Raw genomic sequence first — 10,081 nt, forward strand, 5'->3', positions numbered from 1 at the left:
TGTTTGCTGTTGGAGGTTGTTTCTCTCTGCCCCCTTGGGATAAAGGAGCAAAATGAAACTCAGACCCCATGCCACTGTAAGCTGCCGTGCTCTTTAGCCCTGTCGCTTGTCAGGTAGGCATTTGGCTGGGGTCATCTGACCCCACCGCTTTTTCCTGCCTAGACAGGGGGTCGCACTCCATGATTTGTTGAGAGCCCCCTAGCATCTATGAGTTGTCAGGGACTCATGAGAGGATGTCTGGGAGCTGATAACTTATGTCTCTTCAGGGCTGTCATTAAGAAAGCCTTGGCTCTAGAATACAAAATACAGAGGAGAGCCCTTCACAAAGAAGACTTCATCGATTATATTCAGGTGGGTTCGACTGTTTCTGGCAGAACGTGTTAGCGCGCATTTTTGACCTCACTGCTGGACACTAGTCCTAGCTCTGATGGTACTGTTCGTGCAGATGAGGCGCTTCAGTAACAATAATACTACATCAGGAGGCCTGTTCTAGGGGTAGAGTGCAGGTCTGGAAACCTGGCTTTCGGGGGTTTATTCACAGTTTTGCCAGTGCCCGCAGGCATGTCACCTCATTTTGGCGTGCCTCAGGTTCTGTCTTGATAGTAAGGCTTAAAATGCCCTCCAAGAGGCTCCGTAGAAAATCCGTGTTAGTCAGTGTAATCATTTTTGTGCTGTTTAAAATGTGAATTGAGCTCTAGGATTCCAGGGGTGGGTCTGCTATGAGTTGATCGAGTGTCTAAAATTTCACAGTTGAGTATAAGAAATCCAGCATAATTGCCATCAACCTTGGGTCATGTGGCTACCTAAACATGTGTGGCTCTCACTTGGTAGCAATGCCATTTTAGATACAACTTGTATTCATCTCCTGGCAATTTAAAAAAAAAAAAAAGAAAAAAAAAAAGATTTTTTTTTTTTTAAATTCTTACTGTATGCTTCCTCAGTTACTTTTGAATGTCTTTTCTTCCTTTCCCCTAGTATGAAATTAATTTGTTGGAACTTATCAAGAAAAGAAGATCGGTAAGTCGATCAACCACAATATGAAATAGAATCATAGAAAGGAGGACTAGAAGGGACCTGTAAAATCATTAAGTCTGGTCCCCTGCCATGGGCAGGAGGTAATGGGCTCAGACGAGCTCAACAAGGTTCTTGTCCAGCCTCCTCCTGAACACTGCCAGGGATGGTGACTGCCATAAATAGTTAAAATAGTTTAACTTTATTTCACTGTCAAGATTTAATTTATCATTCTTTTTTTTCCCCTCTTAGCGCATTGGATATTCATTTAAGAAAGATGAAATAGAGTACTCTATTGTGCAGAGAATACAAGGCCTCTTCAAGCGTGCCACAGGAAAGTGGAAGGTAAGTGAGGTGTCTTTTCTAGGGCCTGACAATCCAGAGCAGGGGGTCTCAATCTTTTTGGGCTCGAGGCACCCCTCAGTAGATTTGAGGCACCACTTGGAAAATGTCAGTTTTTAGTTTTCACTCTTTTTGACTATAGAACAAGAATAGAGCAATTCTTCTGTTGCAGATAACTCAGAAAGATCACAACAGGTCAGAGGTCAGAGTGTTTTTTTTTTTTAACTTGGTTTGTCTTGTGAAGCATATTTGCACAGTCCAAGCATTGTGTGGCACCCTGCAATACCCTTAAAAGGATCTCAAGATACCTCCAGGGAATTTCTTGATGCACTTCAAATGCAGAAGGCACAGGTAGTTATGAGGCAGTCTTACTACAGTGTTGATTAATCCCCTTTGCTTTCCCAATAGGAGGATGTCCAGCTGTGGTTGTCACATGTTGCTTTCTGCAAGAAGTGGGTGAGTCTGCAAGATGTCAATTTTTTTTTTCATTTAAAATGTTCATTAGATGAACCACCAGTTATATTTTGTGTTACAAGACAGAGGATCGAATTCTTCTCGGACTAGAGTTGGAATAACTCTACTGAAATTACTGGAGGTATTCAGACTTTTCACTGACAGATGAAAGCAGGATTTGGCTCAGAATTCCTATTCTCACTTCAGTGCTGTTTTGTTGCTCACATTGTAATTTATAGCACTGCCTACGTCAAGGCAGAGGTAACACTTGCCATCCCATATACGAGTTGCAGCATCTTGCTGCAGGAGTGGTTTGGCATCTTTGAGGGAAGCAGCTGTTGTTTGACTGCCTCCAGTTAACTTCCAGAATGGGGGAGCCAACCTATGAATTATGAATCTGTGAGAACCTCGAGCAGTTCACACACTGCTTATCTGGATCTTGGCAACTTTACACTGTACAAACTTCTCATTTTGTCAGTATTGACCTGCAATATTCATGCTCTGTCAGCCTTTGACTTCTCTAGCACAGGTGCGTGGTGGCTTTGTCGCACTGTGTGTGACCACCAAAGCACTTGTCCTCCTTGCCTGATTTTCAGACTGCATGTTTGTGGCCAAAAACACAATGAGGATGAGTTCATTGGGTGCTGTGTTCTCCAGTACACTGAGTCAAAGATATCTAATGCATTTCCTGTCTTGGATACAGTGATGTAGCATTTCAAAGCTAGTCATTTGGGACCATCAGAGTAGAATAGATTTCCCTTGTATTCTGAAAAAAAATCTTCTCTTCCATGCTGATCAAATCTTATCCCCAAAAGGCAGCCTTTCTGTCAAGAGGGAAATTACTACAAACAGTGGCATTGATGTAAAATGCCTTCTTCACAGCTGTAGTCTATTAGCAGCCTTCCGTACTGAATCATTTTTTCTCTTCATTGTTCAGTTCAACACAAGAAGGTTTACAATGAGTAACCCTTGGTGATAAGTTTGCTGTAAATGGGTAAATCAATGGGTAAATCAGTTCTCTTGTGTTTTTTACAGAATATGAAATTTCAGCTTAGCAAGGTTTTCTCTGCTATGTTAGCCATTCATCCAAACAAGCCAGGTACAGTAAAATGTTTTTTTAGCATCACATGTTTAAATGATTAAACCTAGTTCATTTAGAAGAGCAAAAAGGATAGATTATCCCCAAAACTTAGTGTTGATCCAAGTTACTGCTCTTTGAGATGCCAGTTCTGTCTGTTAGGTGTGTAACAGCAGACCATTTCCTACCTTGTTAATCCCATGGAGGGATGGTTGCTGCTTATAGATCTAAAAGCTGAGCTATATAGAGATTCTCACAGCCTGAAGGACCTTCCCTAGAGGGGAGCAGGGAATAAAAACTGTTTCCAAGGTAGAACATTTTAAATGAACCAAGTCCCTTTGTTTCGGTTTTAAAACCTAACTAGATTGAATGCCCTTGATCTGGTCTGATCTCCAATGCTACATAAATCCTGGGGCTGCCTAGTGCTTGGTCAGGAGACTGGGAATCACGTGTGCTACAGGCACAAATCCCAAAGTCATGGCCAAACATTTGATGACTAGCCAGAAACCCAGTGCATGCAAACACTTCATTCTGGGCATCGTTGCTGCTGGGATGACATACAAGAATATTAAAATAAACACACACAGACACGCCCCGTTGGGAGTGCCTTCCAACATTGTTCCTCTTCATCACTCATTCACTGTCCAGGGATTGAAACAAACTAACGTGAGTTTTCTGTTGTAGCACTGTGGATTATGGCTGCAAAATGGGAAATGGAGGAACGCCTGTCATCAGAAAGTGCCCGGCACTTGTTCCTTCGTGCATTGCGCTTCCATCCAGAATGTCCAAAACTCTATCAGGAAGTGAGTTAGTGGTTTTTCTGCGTGTAGTTACGTTTTCTTGGAGTGGTCTTGCAAAAACTAGTTTTCAATCATTGCAGCAGATGTGGGAAGTGGCTTAACAAAATAAGTAGAAAACCAGTAATAGTTTGAGACAAGACTGTGTATACATGCACTGCTTAATAGCATTCTGAATTCTGTGTTAAATGCGTCAGAAATTCTTATTAAACCTTTCTCAAGATACTGTGATTTCTACAAGGAAAACTCTTATCTGTTGGGGATTACAAGTAAAGTATGCCTGGGGAAGAATTCTTCATGGTCCCTACAGGCAACCAGCCGAAGGTCTTGCTGACCAGACAGGTTCTTTTTCAGCCCCGTCTTGGGGATGCCAGATGCATGACTTCACTTATCTCATGCATTCCTTATTGCACCAAGAAATGCTTTTTTCTTCTTGAAAGTGAACTTGGACTGGTATAAACCCAAAGCAGCCCATACAATACAAATTGCAACAAGAGCTGCTGGAGTGTGCTTGGAACACATCTGGCAAGGATTTAGCCAAGTGACTCCCACAAAAGTCATTGACTGTTTTGAGTCATGAGATTCCTATTATAGAAGATGCTCTTTATGTGACGGAAAAGGGCTGGTTGTGTCTCATCTGACTTCAGCATAGTTAAGCTAGTTAATTCAGTTTAGAGCAGTACAGTATGTTCCCTTGCTAAAGTGCATGGCTTAGAGTCTGTACACAAAACGGGCAGTTTCCCTACACTCATCAAACAGGAAATAGCAGAAGAAATTGCTCTACAAATTTTCTTTTACTGTTCACTTGCTAATGTGTTATCAGAAGAGTGCTGTTGATAGTTGAGTAAATTATTTTTTTATGAGGTTTAATCCCACTTTTTTTTAAAACAATAGCTATTATATTTTCTCTTACTCAAACTGTAGCTCTTTACAGCATGGCTCCTAGATCAGAATGGGGACTTAGTGAAATTTTGATTTACAGCTCTTCAAACAGGGCTGGCTTTGGCAAATGCTGTCAGATTATGCTGATGTGCGCTGTGTGCTTTAAGTTCACTCTTCCATTTTACTCCCTTGTCTCTTGTAGTATTTCAGAATGGAACTGATGCATGCTGAGAAGCAGAGAAGAGAAAAGAAAGAGTTTGAACAAGCAAAGATGGACTTGGTAAGTGGCCTCATGCATCTGTCTTTAAAGGGACTATTTCTAGGCAAGCGGTGTGTTTTTTAACTTAAGGGTTTTAGAAGTACGTGGTACTTCACTGGACGTGTTACTGTATTGTTTGAGAGCTGTAGCCTTTGGAGGGTCTTGGTCTTCTGTTCAGTGACACCTTATATTGCTGCGTTTACGCTTCCTGAATGCAGGCTGGGGGCCAGATCCAGTAAGCTATTAATTTGTTTTCCTTCAGGGAACACGCACATTTTTTTGTATTAGGCCTTTTCCAAGAAAGTAACAGCTTTAATTTTCCAGTTTTGTATTTACTCTGTATTTGTTAAACAACTATTAAATAACTACCAATTTCTGACAAAAAAAACAATTAAATTGGTTTTCTGTGTTCTGGGGTAGGTATTGCCTTCATGTTAGGTGGTCTCTCCAGGTTAGATAGGAAATGTTCATAATCAGTTCTGTGTGTTGTTTTCTTAGTTTGCTGCAGAAAACAGCGGTTCCAGAAGGAAGCTAACTAACTTTGCTTAACGTTTCAGGGGGAGTTCAATTATTCTGAGGAGATTCTTCATGGGGAACTGGCTCGAATAATTTACAGGGATGCCATTCAGAAAATCCAGGGTAATTTAATGCTCTCCATCTCCTTTTCGGAAAAACTATTACCTGGTATGTTGCATGGGTAGTCCTGGCTCCAGTGTCAGCATGGGTGCACTGTACCCACAAGGCAATGTGCCTAGTAATGTGGGTAGCGCTAGATGATAATTCACAGCCATTCTGCAAATAGGGACCTCCTCCGCCATACCAGCCTTTGGGTTGAAATACGAACTGTTGCCCTTCTCCATCTCATACACAGAAGAAGAAAGCCGTTAGCATCCTTCCATAAAATCTGGCCTAGTGTATCTGCATAAAAAAAGAAAAATCTCTTCCGTATCTGTTGATGATACTGACACAAACTATAGGGCTTATTTTATTAAGCCTCTCGCCTCCTTGCATTGTGAATCTGATCTTCCTAGTATGATCCCGATTACAATTATGATAGAAATATCCTGGGACTCAGAAAGACATGAATCAACCTTGTAACCCTCATTCATGCAAGCAGTACTATGTCCTTCCATTAAACTCCTTGTGAGAAAAGGGTTGTTCGGGTCAGAGCCTTGTTGGCTACTGGAACCAACATCAGGCGGACAGTGAGAGATAGGGAACTTACCTGTCCTATCTTAATGCATGGATAAGAGTGACAACATTTCAGTGGATAAATACATTCCTTTATATTGCATTTACTTGCTTAGAAAAGTAATAATTCCTTTGAAAAATCAGTGAGCAAAGTCAAGAAGATACAGAAGGACAGTGCCCTAAGGTGAGGGTTGTGCATTATTTTAACACTTGTCTTTCATACCTGGGTTCTCTTGATTTCTAGGTGCTGAGTTTCATCTTTCTCTGCTTTCTATTGCAAAGCTCTTTGATTTTACCCTGGACTTGCAAAAAGAAATTCTTGAGAAGTAAGTTGGGTTTTTTTTCTTTTTAAAAGCCAACATTGTTCTCATTTCTGCCTGGATGGTAGTTTGGTGTCCAAGAGCCACTGTAGTGGGAACATGGATATTAAATCCTTCCAAAAAATCCTAAGAAAAACAGCGGTTTTAGGGCATGATATTTTGTTTGATGCCTGATCTAAGCAAACTTTCTGGAGAAGGATGTTGTACCTAAAATGCGAACCCAGCTTCCTGTAAGAACATGTTAACAAAATGTGGATAAAATACAGTTATTTTAGGGTTACTGTGACTCTTACAACTCTTAATAACTATTACTCATAGGGAACGAATGACTTCCTAGCTCACTTCTTTTCCTTGTTACTTTGTACGTAAAGTTTCTCAAAGTTCCTTCCTTCATTCCTAAAACTGTTAATCAAATCTGAGCCAGGATTGAAGAGCACTTATAAAGAAACAGGACAGTATTTGATTATCTGCATTTAATGGGAGGATGAACTATTTTATTGGTGAAATGTTCTTGTTTAGAATTATCCACTTGGAACAAGACAGCCAGTGGCTACTCCCCACCTGTACACCTCTAAAACAGTGGCGTTCAAGCTTTTATCATCACAGGCCAGATGAGTGGCATAGGCCAGATTGGGCCCTGCACTACCTCCTCATGGCCCCACATGCGTGGATAGGTCCCTGTGCAGCCCCACATCAGCTCTGTGCACCAGGATCGGGCCCCATACCTGCCCTGCGTGCTGGGATCAGGCTCCACATGCTGAGACTGGACCCTGGGGCCTGGCCTGGCACCACCACCCCAGCCCATGTGCTAGGATTGGACCCATGCCAGGCCCCACATACCAGGGCAGTGCCCCATGCACTGGGTTTGGGCCCCATGTTGCCCTGTATGCCCAGTCTAGTGCACACAGCCTGTGGCTCCTCATGGGCTCACAGATTTGCAAGTAGGGGAACAGTGTCACCCTCCCCCACAACTTTTCAGATCCATGACGAGCCCTGTGGCTGAATAACACAGCACTGGGGGCCGGATCTGGCCCACGTTCCGGGCATTGAGCATCCCTGCTCGAGAACATGCCTGCAGCAAGAGAGTGAACCCTGTGTATGATGACTTCATGGACTTTGTGTGTTAGATTGCAGGCTGAACATGCGGATGACCCTCTTACATGGGACTACATGGCACGGCAGGAGCTGGAGTTAGGGTCTCTGCCATCCTCACAACATTCATCTAAACAGACAAAAGCATCCGAGGTGGCTCAGAAGGAGGAACGGTGCTGTGCAGTCTTTGATGAAGCTGTGACCTCACTCCCCACTGGTTAGAAACTCTTGATTTTGACATTGGTTTGCTCACTACTTTTGTGCTCTATGGAGTTGCAAGAAATGTGCAGGCAGGGTCCCCGAGCTATCTTCTGTAGGGGTCTGCATCTTAATAGAAAGCAGTTGTCCTGGGGTGCTACCTCTTGTTTGTCAATGGGATACTTTGGACAGGAACCATTTTAAATATTTATTTGCTGTAATTATGGGTGGTCCTGCTCTAGTGTAACTTTTATTTAAAAAGTAGATGATAGTACTTTAGTGTTCAGCCAGTCACTCTGCCCTACAAGACTGGTATATGTACTTGCTGTTGTGGTTTTATTAAATGTATGACTGTCCCTTTGATTTTGCAGAGCCCATGTGGAAATGCTATGTCACTTTTTGCCTGGAGAGATATAACCGGAAAACCAATAGCGAAGCATTAAGACAGAAGGTAAATTCTTGTTGGACATTCAAAATAGCAAAAGATGCTGCTCTTGCTGACTTCCTTTATCTCTTTCTTATTCCCAAACAAACTTCCATAGATTTCCATCGGGTTGAAGCTGCATATCATACTAGAATGCTTGGAGCTGTGTCTATAATCAAAGATCAGTTTTTCTCCCTATTAGATGCATGTCTTTCAGGGCTTTTTACATCAGCCATCCACTGTTATCTCACTGAAACCTGACATACATAAAAATTTAGAAACCATAGTTCTTGTTGTGTGGAGGGGAAACAGGGAAGACTAAGAGTGACAGGACATCTCCTGCAGACTATCAGTGCTTTGAATTTTGTAAATATCTGTGCACATCTGTCTTTAAAAGAGCAGGGGTGGGGCCAAAGGGCCATTCTCTTGCCAGCCTTTCTTCAACTGAACCTTAGGGAATGAGGCATCCATCCTCACTTGAGTGGGTTCGGGGCATCTAAATCCACTAGGCTGTTTGGAAAGCCCCAGCCCTAAAATGTACAGCTGCTTGTTGGAGTCTCCAAAATGTACAGCAGTAAATTTAATTCACTTTTTTTCTTTATTTCAGAGACTGGAAAGGATGTTGAGTGTGCTCAGCAGAGCCCACGAATCTAACTTGCTGCCAGAGGAGTTGTATAAGCAGTGGGTAAGGAGATATCTATATCTAGATAGGCCTGCTCCTGTGGTCTGTAGGCACCTGAAGCTTCCACTAAAGGAAATAGGAGCTTTGCATATACAGGAATACCAGGTCAGGGCCTTATTTTCTCACGTGCTCTGTGTGGACCTGACCTGATCATTAATTTCAATCACTGTTTCAGCTTCAGCTGTTACTGGAGCTCAACCTTTCTGAAAAGGCCACAGAGGTAGCTGCAGGTGCAACCAAACGGTTTGGTCCCTCAGTGGATATGTGGCAAACTAGACTGCAAGTGCTAATTCAGCTGAACAGTGACTGCGTGGCCGAGTGTTTTGAAGAAGCCTTCAAGCAAGTGAAATCTAAGGTTTGTGGCACTCTCAGCTAGCTATGTAAGAAGCCTCTGACTTTTGTATTTTTTATTTTTCCTTTGCTAAATTAGTCTTTAAAGTGAGGGAAATGGGTTCACTGTTAAACATATCAATGATATTCTAGGTCTACTGGAAGGAATTGAATACAAATCACAACTTGTTAAATTGAAAGCTTTGAAGCCAGTTCTGATGGGCAGCTGGTGTTCTCTTAATTATGCCCTATGCTTTTGTTACCTCAGTAAAAGAGGTCTTTCTTACCCCTAGTATGCTAAGCCTAGGGGTGGGTGGTATGTGAAACCCTAGATTAGCAGGCTGCACGCTTTCCTGATTGCCCCATTTCAAGTGCTTGGCATAGGGATGAGAGACAAAGAGAATTGGTGTATTGTTTTGCTTTTCTGGAGAGCTGCTTTTGGGCAGATCTCTGTATGAGGGTAAGAGCAGGATGTCCTCCCCATTTCCAGCATTTTTTTTACCTTAGGAGGAGCAAATTCATGTGGACCACTGTTGAGGTTCTAGAGTAGGGGAAAAGGTCATTTTAATTACAGCTTTGTTGGATGGATGATTTCACAGCAGGTGTGCAGCAGCTGTGGCTGAGAGCTTGGGTGAATGTTGTATTAAACTAATTTTAAAAGTCCCTGGTGATCCTGGCATCTGTTGCATTTTCCTGAGATCAGACTGAGGCTTAGTTGTATTCTAACATTATCCCTTTGGCTCCTTGCATTTCTTTTCTAGGACAGCCTATCTTTATGGACTCTGTGGGCAGAGTGGAGTGAAGGCGCAAACAGGAAAGAGGACACAGAAGCCCTCTACCAGGTACGTGGCTGTACAGGGTTACAACTACACTGTACAGTTCAGGGGCTTGTTCTGAATGAGTTAGCTTGGGTTACCATGAGTCCTGTGTAGCTGTGGTAGCATGGTACTCACCTGGGGCTAATTGGCATTGCTGTGAAGCAAAATATGTAAATTGGGGAGTCAGCATGCGAACACAACTGT

General features: G+C 42.6%; 1 protein-coding gene across 1 annotated transcript in view; it reads left to right on the plus strand.

Moving 5' to 3' along the window:
• The window catches only part of UTP6 (UTP6, small subunit processome component), a 29,258-nt gene that overhangs the window by 5,729 nt on the left and 13,448 nt on the right, over window positions 1-10,081 (plus strand). The window contains exons 2-15 of the mRNA XM_019517009.1: window positions 267-351; window positions 976-1,017; window positions 1,264-1,356; window positions 1,762-1,809; window positions 2,842-2,905; window positions 3,569-3,687; window positions 4,766-4,843; window positions 5,380-5,461; window positions 6,258-6,339; window positions 7,461-7,642; window positions 7,995-8,074; window positions 8,655-8,732; window positions 8,905-9,084; window positions 9,821-9,901. Of these exons, the coding sequence (XP_019372554.1) occupies window positions 267-351; window positions 976-1,017; window positions 1,264-1,356; window positions 1,762-1,809; window positions 2,842-2,905; window positions 3,569-3,687; window positions 4,766-4,843; window positions 5,380-5,461; window positions 6,258-6,339; window positions 7,461-7,642; window positions 7,995-8,074; window positions 8,655-8,732; window positions 8,905-9,084; window positions 9,821-9,901 (1,294 nt within the window). The remainder of the gene's footprint in view (window positions 1-266; window positions 352-975; window positions 1,018-1,263; window positions 1,357-1,761; window positions 1,810-2,841; window positions 2,906-3,568; window positions 3,688-4,765; window positions 4,844-5,379; window positions 5,462-6,257; window positions 6,340-7,460; window positions 7,643-7,994; window positions 8,075-8,654; window positions 8,733-8,904; window positions 9,085-9,820; window positions 9,902-10,081) is intronic.

The sequence above is a fragment of the Gavialis gangeticus genome, unplaced genomic scaffold (genome assembly GCF_001723915.1).
Source record: "Gavialis gangeticus isolate Ggan-Ray unplaced genomic scaffold, GavGan_comp1, whole genome shotgun sequence".
Taxonomy (NCBI): Eukaryota; Metazoa; Chordata; order Crocodylia; family Gavialidae; genus Gavialis; species Gavialis gangeticus.